Source organism: Carassius carassius, chromosome 46 (genome assembly GCF_963082965.1).
Source record: "Carassius carassius chromosome 46, fCarCar2.1, whole genome shotgun sequence".
In the NCBI taxonomy this organism is placed as follows: Eukaryota; Metazoa; Chordata; class Actinopteri; order Cypriniformes; family Cyprinidae; genus Carassius; species Carassius carassius.
In genome coordinates, this window is record NC_081800.1 from 19926821 (window position 1) to 19948706 (window position 21886).

The 21886-nt window shown below is 37.9% G+C and overlaps 1 protein-coding gene across 1 annotated transcript; it reads right to left on the reverse strand.

Annotated features, from left to right (window-relative positions):
• Positions 1 to 6029: 6029 nt before the first annotated feature.
• LOC132129461 (serine/threonine-protein phosphatase 6 regulatory ankyrin repeat subunit C-like) lies at positions 6030 to 21316 on the reverse strand. Its single transcript, XM_059541079.1, has 28 exons — positions 21177 to 21316; positions 20461 to 20544; positions 20214 to 20292; positions 19238 to 19308; positions 18896 to 19096; positions 17792 to 17879; positions 17077 to 17219; positions 16252 to 16464; positions 14584 to 14662; positions 14395 to 14509; positions 13420 to 13502; positions 12996 to 13113; positions 12730 to 12798; positions 12256 to 12396; positions 12094 to 12156; positions 11583 to 11694; positions 11391 to 11462; positions 11078 to 11279; positions 10900 to 10987; positions 10416 to 10533; positions 10115 to 10334; positions 9934 to 10021; positions 8701 to 8787; positions 8427 to 8572; positions 8224 to 8306; positions 8040 to 8122; positions 7816 to 7907; positions 6030 to 7413 (listed from the first exon to the last, which is right to left on the reverse strand). The coding sequence occupies exons 1-28, from the start codon at positions 21201 to 21203 to the stop codon at positions 7163 to 7165; spliced, it is 3216 nt and encodes a 1071-aa protein (XP_059397062.1). The 5' UTR covers positions 21204 to 21316; the 3' UTR covers positions 6030 to 7162.
• Between the last annotated feature and the right edge of the window lie 570 nt (positions 21317 to 21886).

Genomic DNA, 21886 nt, shown 5'->3' on the forward strand with positions numbered 1-21886 from the left:
CTTACACGTTCAACTTAAAGACAGGATAAGAATATTTGCAGATATGTTGATGAGGTATACAGGGTTGATATGACCCCTGTTCGTCGCACTCGCACACACAACACAAACGCACTGGGTGCTGCCCTACACGATCAGTCACTATGTTTCCATTGCCGAAACAATTAGCAGAGAACGACTTGGAGTTCAATACTCAAGTAAATAGTGCAGTTTTGTGGCTTTTTATTTTTTAAGGGTCACATTTCTTTCATGTTGTAATGCGTTTCAAATACTTGGCATGTTCAAGCAGAGCTCGGAAGCAGTGACAGTAACCCTGTATTGTGGCGTTTTGGCAATGGAAACATAGCCACTGTATAGTATTTTTGGTTTTTTTTTTGTAACAGCAATCTTTTGGAAAGTCTTAAAGACGGCGGGTCCTAGTGAAACTGGATTCAAACATGGGACGCAGGAGGTCCGCTTGATTAAAGCCAGTCGCTTCGAAATGGCCAAATCCTGCACACATCCAATTCACATTCAGTTTGACTGAAATAAGGCTCTCTCAGCACTGAAATCTCTTATGTTACAAGAAGAGGGTGTTAACCTAAGGTGCCACAGATTACATAGCCAGGCCAAAAACAGCCAGAGCCAACAAATCTTTAGAAATATACAATTGTCTCTCGATACTTGTATTGCTTGTTTTTCAATGAAATCAAGTGGCCATCTCTAGAGACATACGTTGGTCCTATGTTGTGAAATACTAGATTACTTTATTCAGTGTGCTCCCTGTGATATCAAATATGAAATCATTGATTGCTTGAAGCCAAAAGGACCTTGAAGTAAGTTACAACTTAAGGTATACTGAAGATTATTATATGACTTCAGGTATTGGTTGTCAACGGTACTTTCGTTTTGTACAATGAAATTCGAAGGAATGTTTCTTTATGGTACAGGTTCCATTTTTTTTTTTTTTTCTAAAACGTATGAAGACATTAAATCACAAAGTTTGGCATCTTGATGTCAGAACAAAAAAATAAAAATAAAGATCTGATCTAATAATCCATGAATCTTTTTTTGGTACCACATAACATATGGCCCAAAGTTCAAATGATGTGTGGGGAGAACGCAAACCCTGCATATTTCCCTGGTGACAACAACAACATTCAAGTTACAGAGTTAGAACCATCACATCTCAAACGCAACCCCCCCCCCCCCCCAAAAAAAAAAAACAAACAAAAAAACTGTATTACTAGGCAATGCGCTTCGCTCTTGGTATCAAATCAATTGATTAGAGGTAAATGAACAGGTCTAAACACCCCCCAACACACACACACAAATGCTTGACATGCCACGAAAGCAGACACTGACTTTACATGGCACAGGGAGAAGGAACATGGAAAACAGCACTCTCTGACCAATCAACCAATGAGCAAACCGAAATTCCATCTTACCAGTAAGCAATAATAATTGATAAGGCTGACACCTATCACAGTTTCCACTAAGTCCATTGTACATTCCACAAGAAAGTGCCACTTATGGAGGCAAAGCAGGAAGGAGTTCAAATTTGTACAATCCAAATAAAATAAAATAACTGAAATAAAATACCCTGCTTAAAGAAAAAAAAACACGATGGATGACGTAAGAGGGCATTTTCCTCCTTTAAGGATACTATGGCGCACAAAAAAAGTTATTGCACTTTAGTCCATTTCAGATGGATACGTTGACGTCAATACAACATAGAGAAAAGGAGTCATGCCAACCTTCTACAAGACACTGGGTTACAACTAATCTTCAATGCATTACCACACAAAAAACAACACGGCACACATCTACTTCACTAAAGAGTTCACACGTTGTAAAACTAAACACGTTTTTTTTTTTCTCCATACAGAGTTTGAACAGGTTACTAGCTAGAACCGATCAAATTTTTCGCTGTTACGGTTAAATTCAATTTACAAAGATTATTTATTCATTTGCGGTGTCGTGAGAAATTTGATCGCGATTTTTGACGGCTCAAAACGCAACCACGTGGATGGTGGCTATTTTTGAAACTTACAACAGTTGTTCATTCATAAGGCTCACTAAAGGTGTTAATGGAAGACCATACCCTGTGGCATGTACTTGATAACAAAAGGCACAATCTCACATACTCGTCACAAAGTGTAGTACTTTAAAGAGATGAAGATACTTACAGACTCCAAAGAAATAGCAGCATGCCACGCTAAGCAGTCATTTTCTCAACCAAAGCCAACAAGCAAGTAAGGTCAGTGTTAGATTAACAGATGAATGTCTGAAGGTCCGTGATCAGTCATTGAAGCTCTTGGGATATCTCTTGTGGCACTATGCAACTCTGCGAGATAAAAGAAAGTATTCCTGCATAGGTTTTTTTTTTTTTATATGAAAAAGTTTTTTAAAGGGATCCCTACGTGCCCTGTCAGAACAGCCATTCAGTCAGGCTTCGGTGGTCTTCTAAAAAGCCTTATGAAAACAAGCTGCTGGCAAGAACAACAAAAAGCAGCTATTTTTGATTAGATCATTTGCTTGCAGATTTACAATTTGAACTATCAGCGCTCACTGAGTAGAAACATGAAGTAACACTAAGCCAGGGTGAAGGACATCATCGAGTTCAAGAGCACCCCTTGAAAACTCTTCTCCATTTCAAGGTCTCGGACCGGCTAGTTTATGAGGTAAGATTGCCATGTCAAGGCAATGCTGACCACACTTCTTGAAGAATTATGTACAGCACATCATCTTGTGCTCTTGTTATTTATGTTGTTAGAAATCTTTGCATTTATAACATCACACAAGTATTTACTACCTAAATGCTTTAACGAAGACATCGAAAAATGCTGAGAAAATTTATCTACTCTGCCTTGTATAAAATAATTTATCATGGGATAATACATATGTATTCCCAAATCTTTTACCATTCACTAACCATACTTATTTTTTTTCTTCAGCAAATTGAGGTTTATTCAACAGTGAAAACCAGAACTTTTTGTTTTATTTAGGAGAATGAGTAGAGTTGGTCAAATATTAGCGATTCCAAATAAATTTTACAGCTTAATATTTTACACATATGTATTAAACAAAGAGACACAATTCTTTTATGTTCTAGTGCAAAAAACTCCTAATAAATTGAGGCCAGAAGCCATTATGGTACATCTTTCAGCAAAACAACCAATAGAACAGTGTGCTTCTTATGAATCTCATTGGAAGGAGATCCCTAGTTGACAACAAAATCTCTCAAGTGCTGCGATTGCTGAACTATACCGTTTCCTCTTAAGGCAAAAAGTTGGGAGAGAGACAGGTTAAACGAAACGGGTGTTTTGAGTATTGCCTTAAATGGATGTGTCTTCAAGTAGTAAGGACGCTGAGGTCCACTGAGGTAAATCAGACATTCTATCAGCCATTAATACCTTTGCGAGAAAAAAAAAAAAAAAAGTATACAAAAATGCAAGGATGGACATACAATAAGGACACCGAGTTAGCTACAATTAGTCTGCTTTCCAACAAAATGGTTACAATTATTAGACAACTCTAGTTTCCAGCTGCCTGCATGTTACTGCAACCATTATAGCTTGGTCAACAGGCAATGAAAGCTGGCCCTTCTTAGCAAAATTATGTAAAAACAAGCTCTTTAAACGGCACAATTTGCTGATCCAGAATAAAACAAGAAAAGTTATGTAAAGGTGTCATTTTGGTGAATGTTAAATTTGCCCTTCAGTTAATGATGAAATTAAGGCGTATCATAATTCCATTGCTCTGAAATAAACTTCAAATTATCAGTGGTTTGTGTGAACTAACGATTACAATGGAACATTTACAAAATGTTCTTTTTGAAGAAGCCGTTGACTGAATGACTCAAATCCAGCTACTCAACTGATAAGGGCAAATGCTAAATAGTTATGGCTTAGCCATGAAAGCTTTCAGATGAAGGTGAGCTCCACTAAGGGCTAACCAGCCCATCAGTATAGCTTAGTTACGAATATACTGGCATTTTTAGACAGTCTGATTGTGAACGTACTGGCATTTTACAATAACACACTATGTGGATCTCCAAAAAATATAAATGGGCACAGTAGCTTATGTTAGCTTCAACTTTGTTCGTCTTTTTTTTTTTGGTAATGGTCTTGACGCACACTCAAAAACTGAACCCAAGGAATCATTCATTCACATTTTTTACAAACATATCAAAATGAGGAAAAGGAAAAAGAAAAGAAAAAAAAAATGTTATGGCACTAAATGATTTTAGGGAGAAAACTCCCCTTACCAATTGTACTCTATAAAAAAAAAAAAAAAAAAAGTCTTGCCACTTTGACTGGTTCCCTTATTGTTCGTACACAGAACACCTAATGCACAAATTCAGTCTATTAGGTTCTGAAAGGGTTCAGTTCCAAAGTTCCACTTGCCCAGCTAATCATTTAATTGCTAACTACTGCATTTAAGATTTTCCACCAACATTGAAGCAAGCTGCTACAATTGTGGCATACATTCGACAAAACAATTCAACAATTTTAGTGCAACGCCAATAAGAAATTTCAAAATTTGAGGAATTAAAGCAAATACGTTTTAGTTGGTTTTGGCTGGATAAGAATTATTTTAATCTAATAAACAGACAAAGATCTCCTCTAAAAAGACACAATCGAAAGCAGCACTTTTTCTTGCACCAAAATGAAATGCATTACTAATTAAAGGCTCCACGGGCACTTGTTTTTCGAACTTAACTAGTTGTGGTATGACTAGCTAGACAAAATTGATAAATATTTTTAGTACAACTACAAGCAGTATAACTGGCAGTGCAAATAACTTCAAGCTTCATTATTGCACCCTGTGCTGTCTAGACACGCACTAATTCCCTCCACCAATCCTTCGCAAAAGTTATTGTACGTGATAAAGTCAATCTCAAGTACATGTAAATAAGCTTGAATTAAACTCCCATGAGGGACTTCCTCTTAGTCATGTAGCCCATTTAGATTTTTTCCTCAGGCAAAACACTACAATATATCTTGACTAATCTGATTTGCACACATGCACATTTGTACTCTTGCAAGTAGAGGTCAGATATTTGCCCATTTACAGCTTATGATAGATGCAAAAGCGTATTTTTTCATCCTTTTTTGTTACTGAACAAGCAAGTGCTTTATATCAGGTCTGCGTGGAGAAACTTGTTTAAGCAGCCAGAACTTGTTATTACAAAGACGAAGAGGTCATTTCATAAATCAGTATAAATATGCTCTCCACACAGCCTTTAAACATCTAATGTTACAGTTTCATTTGTCTACACACCTTCATTCACTAATAAAATATCAGTTAATGTTACAACACTTCAAAGCTACTCTATCTACATCACTAAAATCCTGATATACGGTAGTGAAAGCAACAGTATTGGTATAATTAAGAACAAGTCCACATTTCATGCCTGAAGTATGCATTAATTAAGGGATAGATATAAGGGATTTATATAGCTCTTCCTAATTGGGAAAAAATGTGTTGACGTTTTGCTTGTTTAGGAAAAAAAGAAATCTATGGCAAAATTAAAAGCCCTTTCAACTGATTGTCTCATATATTGCCTGTTTGTGGTGCACAGAAAAAAAAGGGATGTTTTAAACACTCATTCACAATGTTCTCATGTTGTGTTTAGGTGCTAAAAACCTAATGGAAGCACAATCTTAACTTTGTTAATTAATCTACCTTTGGCAATAAGGAAGCATTTAAAAAGAGCAGGGGTGAATGTTACTTTAGTACTTTAATTGAAAATATTTTTTGGGGTATCTATTAGTTCCTATTAAAATGGTATTTAGAAATCGCTTAGCTTTGGTCATACCCATGACTGCTCCCCATAAACACCATAAACGTGTATTAAAAAAAAAAAAAAACTCCAATCAGCCTGAACACTCCAGTTGTGCAAACTTCAAATATACACTCCCCAAAGCCTATATGAATCATACGTTCACAACGACTTTAAGGGAGTGCATATGGGGTTTAACTGATTGGATCCTAGGTAGTCAAAACTAAATACAGTAGGCACTGTGAAAGCAACTCCACACTAAATATTATAGCAAAGCAGTAGATTTAACTGAAGATATTTTATGAGACCAAAAAAAACAACCAAAATAAATAAAACCAAACGGTCCCAAGGAGCAAGTACGGTGTATGACATTTGTGCTTTCTATACTTCCTTAGGGTAGCATCTTCATAATGTTGTTTAAACGGCCAACAACATGATACTTTTAACTCCTCTTTCTTCTGCCCACCTACAAACAGTGATCTGGACTACTTAATACCTCCATTATAAACCTAATGTGAATTTTCAACCTCAAAACCCACCCATCCGAAAACTATCCCTTTTCTCTCTAACAAGTAAACGAGCATTACATATCAGACCCCTCTATCAGGAGGACATTGGTCTTTTGGCTTAAGGTAGTACGGTTTCCCTTCTGTCAATATGATTCTGTTAAGTTGTTTGCTTTTTTTTCCTGATCTGTGCTAAATAAGATTACACCTCACATAAAAACCTCAAAAACGTAATAATCAAGTATGGGATGAAAAAAATTTGAGCCAAGGTGGATGTCACACATACACGTGCACGCACACACACACACACACACACACACACACACACACACACACACACACAAGACCACTATCAAATACATGGTCCCGTAAATTCATGCAAATCTAGTGTAACCCGTTTAAATTGTTCCTCAGGGCAGGCTGTAAATTCCTATGCAAGGCCACAGCGTCACGCAAATAGGAGGCATGATATGGAAACCCATCCATTATCACTGTTACCATGGAGACACACAGCTGCATAAGTCTAACATGAACCGAGTCAAATCGACTGCAAATGGAGAAGAAATAGAGGACTGACTCGCCAGTGATTCATACTGGTTCGAATAGATGGCTTGAATTCAGATTTTAGATTTTAGACTCGTACTGAATGGACAGCATCTAAAATGGGAGTCAGTGGGTGGGAGGAAAAGAAAAGTGGGGGAAAATAAATAAAAATAAATAGCTAAATTAGTCCTCTTGTGTTCGCTCTCTACTGAAATGTGAAGAAAAGCTTTGAAACTGGCAAACGAGGGATGTGGGGCTGTAATTGCATATAGGTTTATCTAGATGTGTAGAGAGGACCAAACCAAGTGACCACACTTTTTTTCCTTTTTCTTTTTTGAGTAACAACGCCTCACTCGGTCAAGTAGCCATCCAAACCGATAGTAGCACCATGGCGATCTTTGCCGTAACCATGGCGAAGGCTTCCATTGGGCAGGGGGGGACAGGCGGCGGTGATGCCACAGTGCTTGAGCAGGTTGAAGCTGGGAGAAGACGGTGAGGACGAAGAGGGCGTGGAGGAGGAAGGCTTCATGGTTGACAGAATGAGAGCTAGGCAGTCGGCAACAGCTTTATTGGACGCACAAGCCAGGGCTGGCGTATGACCTGTGACATGACAAAAACACAACAGTCATCTCAGCCAGGGAGAAACTCACTCAAATACATCAGTTACATGATTATGCAGCAGTTGTTAAGATGGGACACTATGCTAATGTACTGGATCTTCCCGAATAGAAGTCCCTTTTGTTTGTAACATTTGAAACAAGTAAAGTTCGTTACTAGTATGCTAACTTTATCAGTATTAATATAGCATTTCTAATAACTGTTCCATGGAAACAATTGCACAATTCACTTTTTACGCCTAATATTAATCCTTGTACCTGTTCATGTTGTCATTACTGCTGTGAGCAACTCTAACCCAACTTTGCCCAAAAATGCAAAACATGAATTTGTCTCTATTTTATTGCAAATTCACTTAGAAAAAAACTGCATCAACGACTGTCTTACCTGCCTCATCCACTGCCAGCACTGTGGCTCCACGGTTCAGCAAGGCCTGAACCACGGTGGCCAAACCATTTCTGGCGGCAATGTGGAGGGGCCTGACATATGAAGAAAAAGTTTGAGAATGATTTTAAAACGTTTGTTAAGTTTATTCTGACTGAGTTACATGTAAAGTGTGAAGCTTCTGTGCCACAAAGATAAAACAAGCAAACTAGGACAAAGAAACTCACATCTGAAGCATACTGTTGGTTGCATTTATGAGGATAGGGTTGTGGATCTCCTTTAAGATCAGCATGGCACACATTTCATTAGCCTTCAAATAAAGACAAACACAGTTAGCAATATGCACAACATTTGAGAGTTCTGATCTAGAGATAATCAGCATTAAGTTTAAAGAAAAGCGCTGTCTGTTACCTTACTGCAGGCCAGGTGCAGGGCAGTGTTCTTGTTCACATCCAGGAGGGACAGGTCGGCTTTGGCTCTGTGCAGCAGCAGGGCTGCATACAACAATAACAAAAAAATCTACAATTACTATTAATCCCTCTATAGGGTCACATTTTACAATGCCTGAGGGGTTGCAGTCTCAGATTACTAATCACACATGGTGCAACTCTTACCCACAGCACCACTTCGGCCATTGTCGGCAGCCACCATCAGTGCAGAACGACCTGAGTGGTCCACGGCGTTGATGTCTGCTCCATGCCGCAGAACCAGCTGCAGCCCAGCCACATCCTCGGCAGCTGCGGCCGCGTGAAGTGGGGTCCTGAGTGCAAGACATCAGAACATAGTCATCTAGCTAGTAGATTAATGATGTATTGGTTTTCAATTTGTAACTATTTTACAGCTACTGTAATACACAGCAATTGCATTTTAGTAACTACTTGCACCAACCTTCCTTTGGCATCCCTGATGTTTACCAGCGAATTACAAACACTGGATTCCAACAGCAGCTCTGCAGAACCACTATGGCCATTAATGCTGCAATGGGATGTCGAGAACATGCAGCATGGCAATTAGGAAACATATTATATAAAAATAATAGTTTAATTTAAATACCTTTCACATAAAAACTTCACGTTTACTACGCAGAAAAGATGCAATGGCTAACTTCGGTGGCTGTAAAAAATACATTTATTCGAACAAGTATGCAAGTACACTACTGTTCAAAAGTATGGGGTTAGTGAGATTTTTAAATGTTTTTGGAAAAAAAAAAAAAAGTCACCAAGGATGCATTTATTTGATAAAAAAAAAATGTTTTCCATTTTAACATTTTATATATTTTAAAATATTAATATAATAAATTAATAAAATCATAATAATATGCTAATATTTTTTCAACTGCTAATTCTAATATACTGCTTTGGTGCTCAAGAAACATTTATTATTATCAATGTTGAAAACAATTGTGCTGCGTAATATTTTTGTGGAAACAGTAATACTTTTTTCAAGATTCTTTTGATAAATAGGAAGTTCAAAGGAACTGCATTTTCTTTTGAACGATGTAAAAACCTTTGTTGTGAATTTTAATGCGCCCTTACCACAAGTATTACCTTTTTTTTTTACGCAAAAACAGAATTCATTTTGTGAAACTATACTACATAAAACATCTGAACAAAACAGCAGACGAGCTGAATGAGATGCAGATTCACTCTCTGACAGCAGATGGCGCTTATGAACAGTAATGATACAGGGTTTCCTGGGTTACCGTTGTAAACGAAGCAGAGTTGTACTTATGAACACTACTTTAATATGCATTATTCAGAGGCAAGATTAAAAGAAAATACAACGTAAACTCCTCAGAGTTGTCCTCAGAGATACATTCATATAAACTCCTACACCAATTGTATCGTGATTGGTTTGGCATCTCAACTGATTTGAATAATCAAATATTTGAATACATTGACCGGCTCAGGGTTGATTGTTACATCCCTTATCTTATTTACATAATTACCAAAAAATAAGTGTAGATAATAATTAGAATTATTTATAGAAGACATTTCCATGACTTGACATTTTATTAATTTGTCTGACTTTTTCAGTTCAGTTTCTACTTTCTCAGGAATTATTTCAACATTAAATATAATGACATCACCCTTGAATCTGAAAAGGAAAAACATCACTTACAGAGCACAGTGCAGTGGGGTGAAGGGGTTTCCCTCCTGGATACTACATGGTTTAAGTTCAAGTAAAACTTCCAAACAGTCTTCATGACCTGTTTCACAAATAATGCAAGTCACCTATTTAATTTATGACACTTTTATCAATGTGAACAAGCCATTGAGGCACAAAAGGTGTGAGCTCTTACCGTGATAGGCTGCCCAGTGTGTGGGTGTGTAGCCGTGGAGGTCTGTGATTGGGTCGTGGGGGTGGGTGTGGTCAGCAGCAGAAAGTAGACTGGAGAGAATGTCAGCGTGGCCGCAAGAGGCAGCTAGATGGACCGCGGTTCGCCCCTGAAAATCTTTGCTGAGGACTGAGATGTTGTGGGACAGCAGGGCGGTTATACAGTCCTCCCGACCCATCACCACCTACAAACACAGACCTGGTTAGAAACCTCCCATTAATAGGAGTTTATAGCAGAAACTTTGCTAATGATTTCAGAATCTCACCCCTCTGTGTAAGGCTGTTCTTCCTCTCCTGTCTCTCACATCAGGACAAGCTCCTCTCTCCAGCAGCAGATGCACGCAGTCAGTATGTCCCCCCAGCACTGCCAGCATTAGTGGAGTTCTATCAAGAGAGAGAGGGAAACCGTGAGAATGAGATCAACAACTGCGAGATGAAAACCCCTAAAATGTAATAGTTATATTTATAATTGTAATATTACATCTATATCAATATAAAATCAACAGAATTATAAAAACAGTTGTATCAATATTTCATAGGAATCAATTATTTAAAAAAATACTACATTTTTTAATGAGTTCGTTCCAAATGATTGTAAATCATTAGATCTGGATGACTAGTAATCAGATTATGCAAGATGCATTACTTGGCATGTGTTACCTTATTTATTAATAACAAAAGCTGTGAATATGAGTAAAACAATAAAAAGCTGAAAAAAAGAAAGTAGAAGAGCCATCAGCTCATACATACTGTCCCTCCGCATCTGTAACATTAACGAGATCGGCTCCCCCCTCGCTACAGAGCAGCATTCGCAGACATTCTGAGTGGCTGTTGGCAGCTGCCAACAAAGAACAGACAAGCAACTTGTCAAACTTTCCACAGAAAGATCAGATTCACAAGCCAATTTGCACATACATGCTCTATGTACCTGCAACATGAAGAGGGCCCCATTTGCTGCGGTGCTCTGTGAGCAGGCAAGATGCTGATTGGCAGAGCAGCAGCTCTACGCAGCGGGCATGTCCTCTTTGAGAGGCTACGTATAGCACAGAGCGCCCCACCGGGTCACAGGCATCCACATACCCTCCAGACTCAATTAACACGGTGACACATTCCCAGTGACCAGACTCCACCTGACAGCAAAAGTCATTTCCATTAATATTACCTCATTATATGAATGTAGAATTACAGAATATCTGCTGATGTATATTGCTGCTGATTTTTTTTTTACGTTTTGTACATACCGCCAAGTGTAGTGGGCTGATGGACCCGTTGCTCTCCTTGTCTCCAAGTGTGTTGAAGCACATCTCCAAAAGCTACAGAATCAAGGACAAAACATGTATAAGGCATGCATAAAGTGTTTTACTGTAATAAAATAGTTAAAAAATAAAAAACAAATCACAGTGGATGATGTTAGAGTGAAAGGTCAATCTCACCAGCTCCAGGTTTTGTTTGTTGCCGTGGGCTGCAGCATAATGCACAGCACTGTATCCTTTAGTGTTGCACAGAGATGGATCAGCGCCATTATCCAACAAATGCTCCACACAACTGAAAGTATCAAAAAACACATGGGATTCAAAGACTGAAATGATTCCCTAACATTCAAAAGTTTGGGGTCTGTAAGATTTTTTAAATGTTAAATGTTAAAAAAACAAAAACAAAAAAATATTACTTTTATGCTCACCGAGAAAAAAATATATTCACAGTTGTGATGCTTAATAAAAAAATATATTTTGGGGGAGTTTTTCAATTTTATTAATATCTTGTAATATTGTCAAATATTTTCTCCAATGAAACAACATGTAGTACCTTAATGAACCTAGCATTAGAACTTTAAATATTTCAAATAATTACAAGCTACTTGCATGAGGAACAAATTATTAATTATACAAAGCAAAGCAGGCATCAAATTATTTTAATAAACAAATATTTTTTTTGTAGACTTACAGGAAGGATTCCTTTTCCCCATCCTCTTGGTTCTGATGGGTGCTGGCATGGGGTCGGTCCATTCTGAGAAAGACACCAGACATCAGTAATGCTTTGTAAACCATGCACTATTCTATTTATTAGATGCAAGAAGATGTGTGGGTATGTGTGAGTGCATTTCACCTGCAGAAGGCAGTCGATGCAGCCGAGTAGTGTAGAGGTGTACAGCCAGAGCGGTCACGCTCATTGACCTCCGCCCCTGCTCCTACCAGAACCACCACACACTGATACCTCCCATTAGCAGCCGCATAGTGCAAAGGAGTCCTGGTGGAGAGACACACAAATTTAAACATACTGGTAAATCTCATAAAAATGTCCATCGTATTTCATTCCAAAATCTAATATTAAAAAGAAGTAGTTGCAAAGAATGCATTGAAATTTCAGCAACCGAAAACATTCAGTCAAAAGAAACTTTCAGAAAAACAATTATATAATTACAATGTGCATATCGGAGTATTGATTATTAAATAAATGTGATTTAAAAGAAATTACTGCGGAGCATCTCTACTCGGCATAAGGATGTTTTCATCATGCACACTTCAGATACGATCATGACAGAAACTGAGGGCATCCTACTTTATCACAGAAGAGTCGTACCTTCCAAACTTGTCCTTCTTATTCATGTCAGCTCCACTGCTTAAGAGCAGGTTGAGACAGTCAACATTCCTGAATCAAGAGAATAAAGGAAATGCATAAATATACAAAAAAAATCTTCAATGACGTTTAGATGCTGGCTGTTGAGTCTGTTCAGCAAAATGACCTTCTTGGCATTTGTGCACATAAAACTGTTATTGGGGACACTTGATATAAAGTGGGCCAGTGGCTTTTTAAATAGTCCTTTCTAAGTAGAGCTGTAGTCTCACCCTCCAGAGGCAGCAGCGTGTAGACAGGTCCTCCCAAAGTTGTCTGGGGTGTTGATGTCAAAACCGGCCGAGAGCACGTGTTCTTTACTCATTGACAACACAATGCTGTAGAGCTGACCTGCAAAAGTCAATGCAATGTTAGTTAAAGGAGTAAACTGTGACTTTGGCTGGCAGCAAATCAGTCCTATGAAAAGCAGTTAATGGACTGCTTTAAGACTTCAATCTATCATTAATAAAGTACCATGGGATTATCATAACATTTTTTGAAGTAACGTAGATAAATATGAAACTATTCAGTAACATATATTACAATCAAAGCACTTCCCTAAAGGACAAGGGCATATACAATATAGTCTAGGGACAAAACAATTTTCCTTTGGCCCTTACTGTAATTGGTCACTTTTTATGGAGAAAGGATGTGTACCTGAGGAAAGTAGTTTACGACAACAGTCAGAGGACCCGTAGAGCACAGCTAAGTGTAGAGGAAACATCCCATGAATCCCTTGTCTGTACAAAGAGGACAAATAAGCAAATTATTTCATTACACATGCCGCAAGCAGATAACATGCAAACTGACAGGAGATTAGAATCAGTTTCCTTGTAAATGCAAATTCCCGGTCTCGTGTACATAGGTAAACTGTGCCATTTTTAACTAAATTGTCAGCAATACAAGGAAAAATTAAATGCACATAAAACAAATACACCTAATTCTGTCAGGAAATATCTGTAACAGAACGTATTCATTAATGCACAATTCCACTGCCATGTCTTAATTTGCTGCATATTATTCCAAATCTTATAAACAAGCAAAGAAAGTGGGTAATACAGATTCATTACAAAATATTCAATATTATGATTTGTAAGAAGTTTATTTGTAAAAGTAATTATTGCTATTAATATTTCAGAGTCATTTACACACTTTATCCCAGTGTTGATGTGACCTAAAACTTATGAAAAAACATTTTTGATACTTGAAATAAAGCTAATATAAAATATAAATGTTTATATTTTAAAATATAAAAATATTCTTTTCAGCTATCTGAACAAATTGCAATACTAATATTAATAAAATGCACAAAAAAAAAAAACTATATTACCTAATACATATAATACAAATATATATATATATGTATATATAAAAAACGTACTCTTTTACCAAAATGAAAATGAAAACTGAAAATATAAAAGATAAATTGAAACATTAATAGAATATTGGATAATTGTATATAATTAATACTAAAAATAACACTGCTTAACTGCCACAAAATTCGCTTAAGATTGTATGATAGAGACATTATGCAACTGCTATATTGTAAGAGATGTCCTTACTCCTCTCACTAAAAGCAAAAAAAAAGAAAAAACAACTAAAGTCTCACTCAACAAACACATGGTTCTTTACCTGGCTGTGTCAGCACCATTTGTCATTAAGGTGCTGATAAGCAGCTCGTGGCCATACTTGGCAGCAACATGAAGTGGTGTATTGCCATATCTGTCCACACAATCTATCTCCCCACCTGAGGAGACAACAAGAGGGGTTAAATATTACAAAAGGAATTGGAAATAGAGTGAAAAAAGGAAAGTAACCAACCATTTTGTATGAGGATCTGAGAGCGAGTGAAACGTCCATGAATGGCTGCCATGTGCAAAGGGCTTTTCCCTTCTTTACTCTGTGGAGAAGAAAAAATTATCTAAGACAGTGGTTTTCAGTGGGTCGCGGTTATTTAATTATATAAATTAAATAACTATATAATTAATTATATAAAACACCATTTTATATAATTAAATAACAAAAAAAAAATTAAACTGTAACTAAGGAATAAACCACCAATTTATATTTTTGCTGCATATGAACAACAAATTCAAACATGCATAAATGGCTGTCAACATGTTTCCTCCTGACTGCTTGCTCCACTGACTGTCTACCCGCTGCCGAGCTCTGCCTGGATCTGGTTTTGCTGAGCGGTGCCAGCCCGAGCTATTTTCTGTTCATTGCCTGTTCGTTTTTGGGCTGTGCAATTAATAGAAATCGTCATAAAATCACGATTTGAGCATGCGCGATTTCTAAATGCCTTTATAGCATGATTTTCCGCGGACCTGACCTCCCGCAGTATGCTATCCGATGATCCAATCAGAATGCAACGCGCCTAGCGCAAGAACAGAACAGACTGGGCATATGCCTAACTCCAGGTTCACACGCTGTGTGTGATGCGCCTTTTTTCCGAGCCAATGTTAACGGATCAGAGCGTTCACACTGCACGCGGTAAAAGGCTAGAAATAAAAACTAATAATGCGAAAATAATTAATATCTAGTACATGACACGAGCATAGAGAGTTGTGAGTGCACAGGACGCAGTTTAAGTGAGAGGAGACATGTTTTAAGTGCACACACTCTCTCCGCGCGAGAGCAGCATGTATCTGAGCAAGCACGTCTGGTTTTGTGACAGAGCAAAGGAAATCTGCGTGCGAACAGAGAGATTTGCGCTCGTGCATTATGTTAATGTGCTTTCGCGTTACAATAACGCGCTCTCGCTGCTGCTTCTGCACCACATACACATATTGTATACACACTGCAAACAGAGTACGTGTGAACCTGTATAATGTATAACAAATCTATTTCAACACCCGAGGCACCGCTACAATTAATGAGCTCTATGAACAATGCATGGCAAAAAAAAAAAGAAAAAAAGTCCCTGGATCTGGATTTATTTATTTATTTTTTGCCATAAGTCTATAAATGTTGTTACACCTTTACTATAGTGATTAACTTGACTTATGTCTGTTCTAGAGATGTTACAACTTTTTGAAAAAGTTCTAATTGGTTTTCTTTTGGAAATATGTTTCAAAATCATCCTGAATGCATTTATGACTGTAAAGCATATCCGTGTGTGTCAAAATTGTGATTAAAATCGAAATCTCAAAATGTATCAAAAAAATTGCGATAGGGTTTTTTTTTTTTTCATATCGCACAGCCCTAGTTCATTCAGTAAATACAGTTAACAGTCTAGCTTCTGAGTAATAAGTTATTAATCCAACAATAGTGGGGGCAGTTAATTTTTTTTGCAGTGGGCCGCGCAAACATAGGTGTTTGGTTGTGTGGGCCGCGAGGTGAAAAAGGTTGGGAACCACTGATCTAAGAGAAGTCTTTCCTAAAGCTTAAAAACATAAAAAAAAGTATACAAAAATTCAAGTCAGATACATTTAGATCGTTCAATCAGAGCAATGTCTTAATAAACCACTCCCATTTCCCTATCCAGACCTGCATGTTGACATCAGCACCATTGTTGACCAGCAGCTCCAGGCAGAGAGCCCCGTTAGTGGACACGGCAGCCAGGTGCAGGGGTGTGTAGCCGCGGTGGTTGGGCTGGTTGACGTTGGCCCCACGGTTGACCAGCTCGTTGGCTACGGCCTCCTGTCCCGTGTAGCAGGCCACATGGAGAGCAGTGTTTCCAAAGGCATTAGGCTCATCAATCTGAGAAACAGACAGCATTAAATAAAATATCCTGTAAACCAAGGATCAACCTTCTTTCTTATCCAGGAAACTTTGACACCATCTTGCAAGTACAAAATCACGAGTCATGGCTACGACATATCTAATACTGATCCTATTTTTTGACAATTTGTTCCCATTGTGGGGAAGTCGTAGCCTAAATGCTTAAGAGAGTCGGACTCGCAATCGGAGGGCCGGCAGGAATAGTAGGAGGGGGGAGTACATGTACAGTGCTCTCTCCACTCTCAATACCACGACTTAGGTCCCCTTGAGCAAGGCACCGAACCCCCAACTGCTCCCCGGGCTCCGCAGCATAAATGGCTGCCCACTGTGTGTGTGAACACACACCCGGAGCAGTGGGCAGCCATTTATGCTGGTCGTGGTATTGAGAGTGGAGAGAGCACTGTACATGCACTCCCCCCACCCACAATTCCTGCCAGCCCGAGACTCGAACTCACAACCCCTTGATTGACTCTCTAACCATTAGGCCACGACTTCCTGTATTGTCAAAATGATTTGGGAACCAGACAACTTATACTTTTACTTGTCTAAAAGACAAGTGGGAAAATGTTAATGTCAAGGCCTGGCACTGACCTCGGCTCCATTGCGTAACAGGTACTTGACCACATCGACGTGGCCACTGGCAGCAGCAGCGTGGAGAGGGGTGTATCCCCGCTTATCCTTACAGCTCTTATCTGAGCCCTGAGACACCAGCAGCTTAACCACCTCCAGATGTCCTGAAAGAAACAAACAGGTTAGTATTACCAAAGTCCCTTTAAGGCAAGTCACGTGACTCGCCGGCCATCTTTGAAACGCCTCTCGGGCATGCAAGTACAGCTCCTATCTCTTTGAATGGGGAAACATCAGATTCTCCAAAACTGTTCACCAAGCTTATGATTAAAGATTTGAAATCACCAATGAAATCTGACAACAACGGCCTCATAAATGTTGTTTCTTTTGCTAAAATAGCCTTTAAAAAAAAGAAAAAATTTCAGGCTAGAGCAGGAAGTGCACGTGCAGTCCTAAGCACATGTCTCCGAACCCTATATCAACCTGGACTTCTAATGGCAGCTGCAGTGACACGAGGACTTTACAGATTAGTGATTGGCTCTTTGTCCAGAAGGCAGGGCTTTGTTCAATAGAGAGGCCATACTGAGTGTTGTCTCTGGTATCACTACATCTTCCAGAAATCAACACTAAGTAGCTAAAGGTGGTGAAACCAATCTAATACAAGCAAAATTACTATTCAGCTACAGAAAACACCAACAACACGTCAGAAAAAAAACAAAAAAAAACAGTATATACTTACCAAGGTAAGCTGCCCAATGAATGGGCTGCCTGTCCTTCTTGTCACTGGCACTCAGATTGGCTCCCTTGTTCAGCAGCAATTTAACCATCTATTAGGCAGTAAAAGTACAAAGTCACATTGTATGTTTATTAAAACCACCTGTGCATTGGAGGCAACCATGAGAACTCCAAAAAGCAGAGTTTACACCACGTTTTAACATAAACAGGCTGAGATTTAAAAACAAACTGGCACCAAGGAAGTTAAAAGTACTGGTATTTCAGTACCAGGTTACACAGCATGTGAACAATGTTGTGTCCAGAGAAAGAAACACTGACAACAGAACAGCAGAGAGCAGAATGGAGCTCTTAGAGATCAAGGATATCTATGAAGTACATGTATGTCATTAATATAAATGTGCGCGAGCTGATAGGAACGGCACGCTGAGTGGATTGTTACCCAGTATTTTTTTAAATTACAAATGGCATGAAAATACAGGTATCGGTACTTGGTATCGGCAAGTACCAAAAAATAAAAGTATCAGTCTAGTTCTGAAAAAAAGTGGTATCAATAGTAATACGTTTTTTTTTTTATTTTTATCAATTACGCATCAAGTACTAAAGCATATGTAAAGCATATATATATAAAATAAATATATACAAAATAATTAAAAAATATCCAAATATTTTTATATATTTAAATTATTGTGACATTTGGTTATGTCAAATATTTAATATTGAATATTAGAAATAGAAATATTTTGAAATATTTAAATAGTTGTGATTGCACAAAATGTGTGGTTTTCTCCAATTAATATTACAAATACAGATATATATATAAAAATAATTAAATGACTACATTTTAAGATTATAATTATAATGTATAATGTATCTGCTATTGACATTTGATATTGTGACAATTATACAAACAGTTCCAAAAAAGACTAAATGCAGCGAAGGTTACATTAAAAACAACATCAAAATGGAAGCATCTGTATTCGGGGCTATTCAGCAGCATTTTGCACTTTCACAATCTTGTGGAGAGCTAAAACAATGATGTTGAGGGCTGAAGTGGCCTACCCTGTCTTTTAATTCACCTGAGTGTGTTAGATGAGTAATTCCATCCTACCTCCTGGTATCCACTCTGAGCAGCGTGATGCAGGGGCGCTCTGCCTGTGCGGTCGGCCATATTCAGGCTGCTCACATGGGGCAGCAGGGTCTCGACGCAACGCATGGCTCGGTTGGCCGCTGCAATGTGCAGTGATGTCTGCCAGAATTTATCCCGCACGGTAACATCAGCTCCCTTCCTTAGCAGCAGCGCAACAGCTCTCTGGGTAAAAAAAAAAACCAAAACAATAAAACAAAATGCATGAATCATATTAAATTGCTAAAAATGCTAAACAATGGCATGAGTAAGTTGTCAATCAGACAGAGCTTCCACTCAAGCATGTAAATCACACAGGCTGCTTACCTCATTTCTGGAAGCAGCTGCTCTGTGCAATGGAGTAAGCCACACATGGTCCTTTGCATTGACATTCGCACCTATGCAGTTAGGTGAACCAAAAACACACAAAAAAGGGAAGAAAGAAAGATTTAAGTAAATAAATGACTAATACTTAAGCAATAATTAATTATCTGTGGCATAGCTATACACCATAAAGCAGAGCCTCCCACACCATAATGCTTCTATATGACAGGTAATAAATAATAAAACACTTAATTAATCTAGGATGAATGTGTAATTTCGCATATATTAGGTATACACAACCTATATTTCTATTTTCATATTCTATATTCCTATTACTGCAGCATAGTTTTATTATTATGTTTCTTACATTGTACGTATGTGTTTAGAAATTTGTGTATGTCTTGGCATTCAATGTGGACAGCAAAGTAAGAATTTCATTGCTAAGGGAAACTTGTTTTCCTCACTGGTATATGATAATAAACACTTTGAATTGAATAGCACATTAGTGCAGAGATGGAGATTTTGTGCAGCAGCACTTCCTCTGAACTGTGCCGCCATGAAACAATAGCATTATAAGCTGCACGTGTGTGTAAATGATCACAGTGTTTTCCTTCACTTTGAAACACACACTATGTAACTTGTTTCATTGAAATTGAGCCTTTGATTTGATGATTGTGATTTAATAAGACCATTATTTAACTTTTACTTTAATTATGCTACCTGTTTGCTTAATGTTAGATTTGATTTAGTTAATTATTAGCTTTTCATTAACTCTTGGACCCCCCCCCCCCATTTAGGAAACCCTGATATAAACTGTATTTAGACGAACGGGTATGACATGCCATTAATGTTACTAATTTGTGTATTTTAACAAGGCTTTATCAAGGATTGATCAATCAGATTTTGATACTGGAACTATCTGTTTTATAGCTAAAAATGTAACAGCATGTGTTGGCAGCACGGCTGTTTAACTTCAAACCTGCGGTGATGAGAAGCTCCATTATATGAACGTCCCCCAGCCAGGCAGCAGCATGAAGAGGTGTGCGGCGCTCTTGGTCCTGACAAAAGTAAGTAGGAAAAAAACGTTAACAGATTTTTTTATTTCCTTTCCACACAGCTCATATGTACAGTCAGTCACCCAGACCATCTGTCTTATTTATGACATAGCATATGCAGATGAGACAAATAATTCCTGCTCAAAATAAAATACACCATTCAGAACATACCAGTGCATTGACTTCATCTTTCTTGTGCAAAAATAACTTCACTTCTTCTGCATTTCTATTAAATATGGCCTGGACCAGAGGCGGCTAGAGGAGGAAGGAAAAAAAGGTGGATGTTATGATACTGCTATGAAATATGACAACAAATTCAAACCTTTTGCTCGAGAAGCTTCTGATTACAGTATATAACTTTAAGTGTCACTTATGAGGTATGATTATAATCAAATACGATGATCGTTGAGTATCATAAGACAGCTGCAACAAAACACACTGCAATTGTATCTACGTAGGTATGATAAATTTGCATACAGTACTGTTATAAAAAGACATTTATTTAACAAAAGCGTGAGTGTTTGTTAAATATGTTAATAAACGTGTGCGGTTTAAAAACAAACACATAATAGATGTGTTCCTATGCGGCTGGCTGACACCCAGCTCATCAGGCTTAGCACGCTGGCTAACGTCTAGGCGTGCTAAAGGGTTATTTTTCCATTTTAACATCTCTTTGGTAGCCCTATACCCATATTATATAGTATAAACGTGGGATTTACAGTTAAATGCATAACAAAACCCCAAGTTTCGATGCGAGAACTATGAGGGAAATAGGACAATCAATCGTCAGGGAGCTAGCTAACATTTCAGGCTCTGCACACAAGCGCAGAGAGCGAACAACAAAACTGCTTGATTTACGCCATTCATGGGGTTTTAATATCTCTCACCTGGTCTGAAATGTTGTGTACCCCCATCTCCCTGTGTCAGTCGGGCCGAAAGTCCCTCATCAGTAAGGAATCGAGGCTGGGAAACCAAGACAATAATCAAGCGTTGCGATTATAGACGTAATGAGTGTGTCTGTCTTTAGCTGGTGAGGCAGTTGAAAATAGCGACACCAGGTGATGGCCGCCCGCTGCACCAACTTTCACAATAAATGCCCGTGGACTAAACTTTGCTCTGGAAAACGGGTTTTAAAAAACTTTAAGGGGACCCAAATGCGTTCTCCGCTAGCAAGGTAGCCCCTTATAATATATAAAGTATATTAAATATAAAGTTAGTTATATATTTCATGAATAGAGTTCCATTTATAATGTGTGTGAATACCAGCTTGATATTTATTATACTGTATACTATCTGGAAAATAAAAACTATGTTTAAAACTATGGCTGGAAATACATAAAAATGAAATTTAGTATGTAATAAAATATAGTTACAATTAATGTTATGATGTCTAGTCTTTACAAAGCAGAATGAAACTAAATGATATAAATGTATATAAATGGTTTTTTTTACTTTTAAAGTAGCTTTTAATGATATCTAAACAAAATTATATTTAATAATTAATGCATGTAAAAGTCAAAGAGTTTATACAGTAGATGTTCTACACTAAAGGGTGGTTTTATAGTTTTTCTTTTTGATCGAACAGGACGAGAATGCT

Excerpts from the sequence above, each read along its gene's own strand:
- LOC132129461 (XM_059541079.1), bottom strand. The coding sequence starts at position 21,203 with ATGGGGGTACACAACATTTCAGACCAG. Across the intron at positions 11,695-12,093 it reads GGGGAAAAGGAATCCTTCCT|TTGTGTGGAGCATTTGTTGG; the intron begins GTAAGTCTACAA and ends TGATACTTTCAG. Across the intron at positions 8,573-8,700 it reads ATCAGGGATGCCAAAGGAAG|GACCCCACTTCACGCGGCCG; the intron begins GTTGGTGCAAGT and ends TCTTGCACTCAG.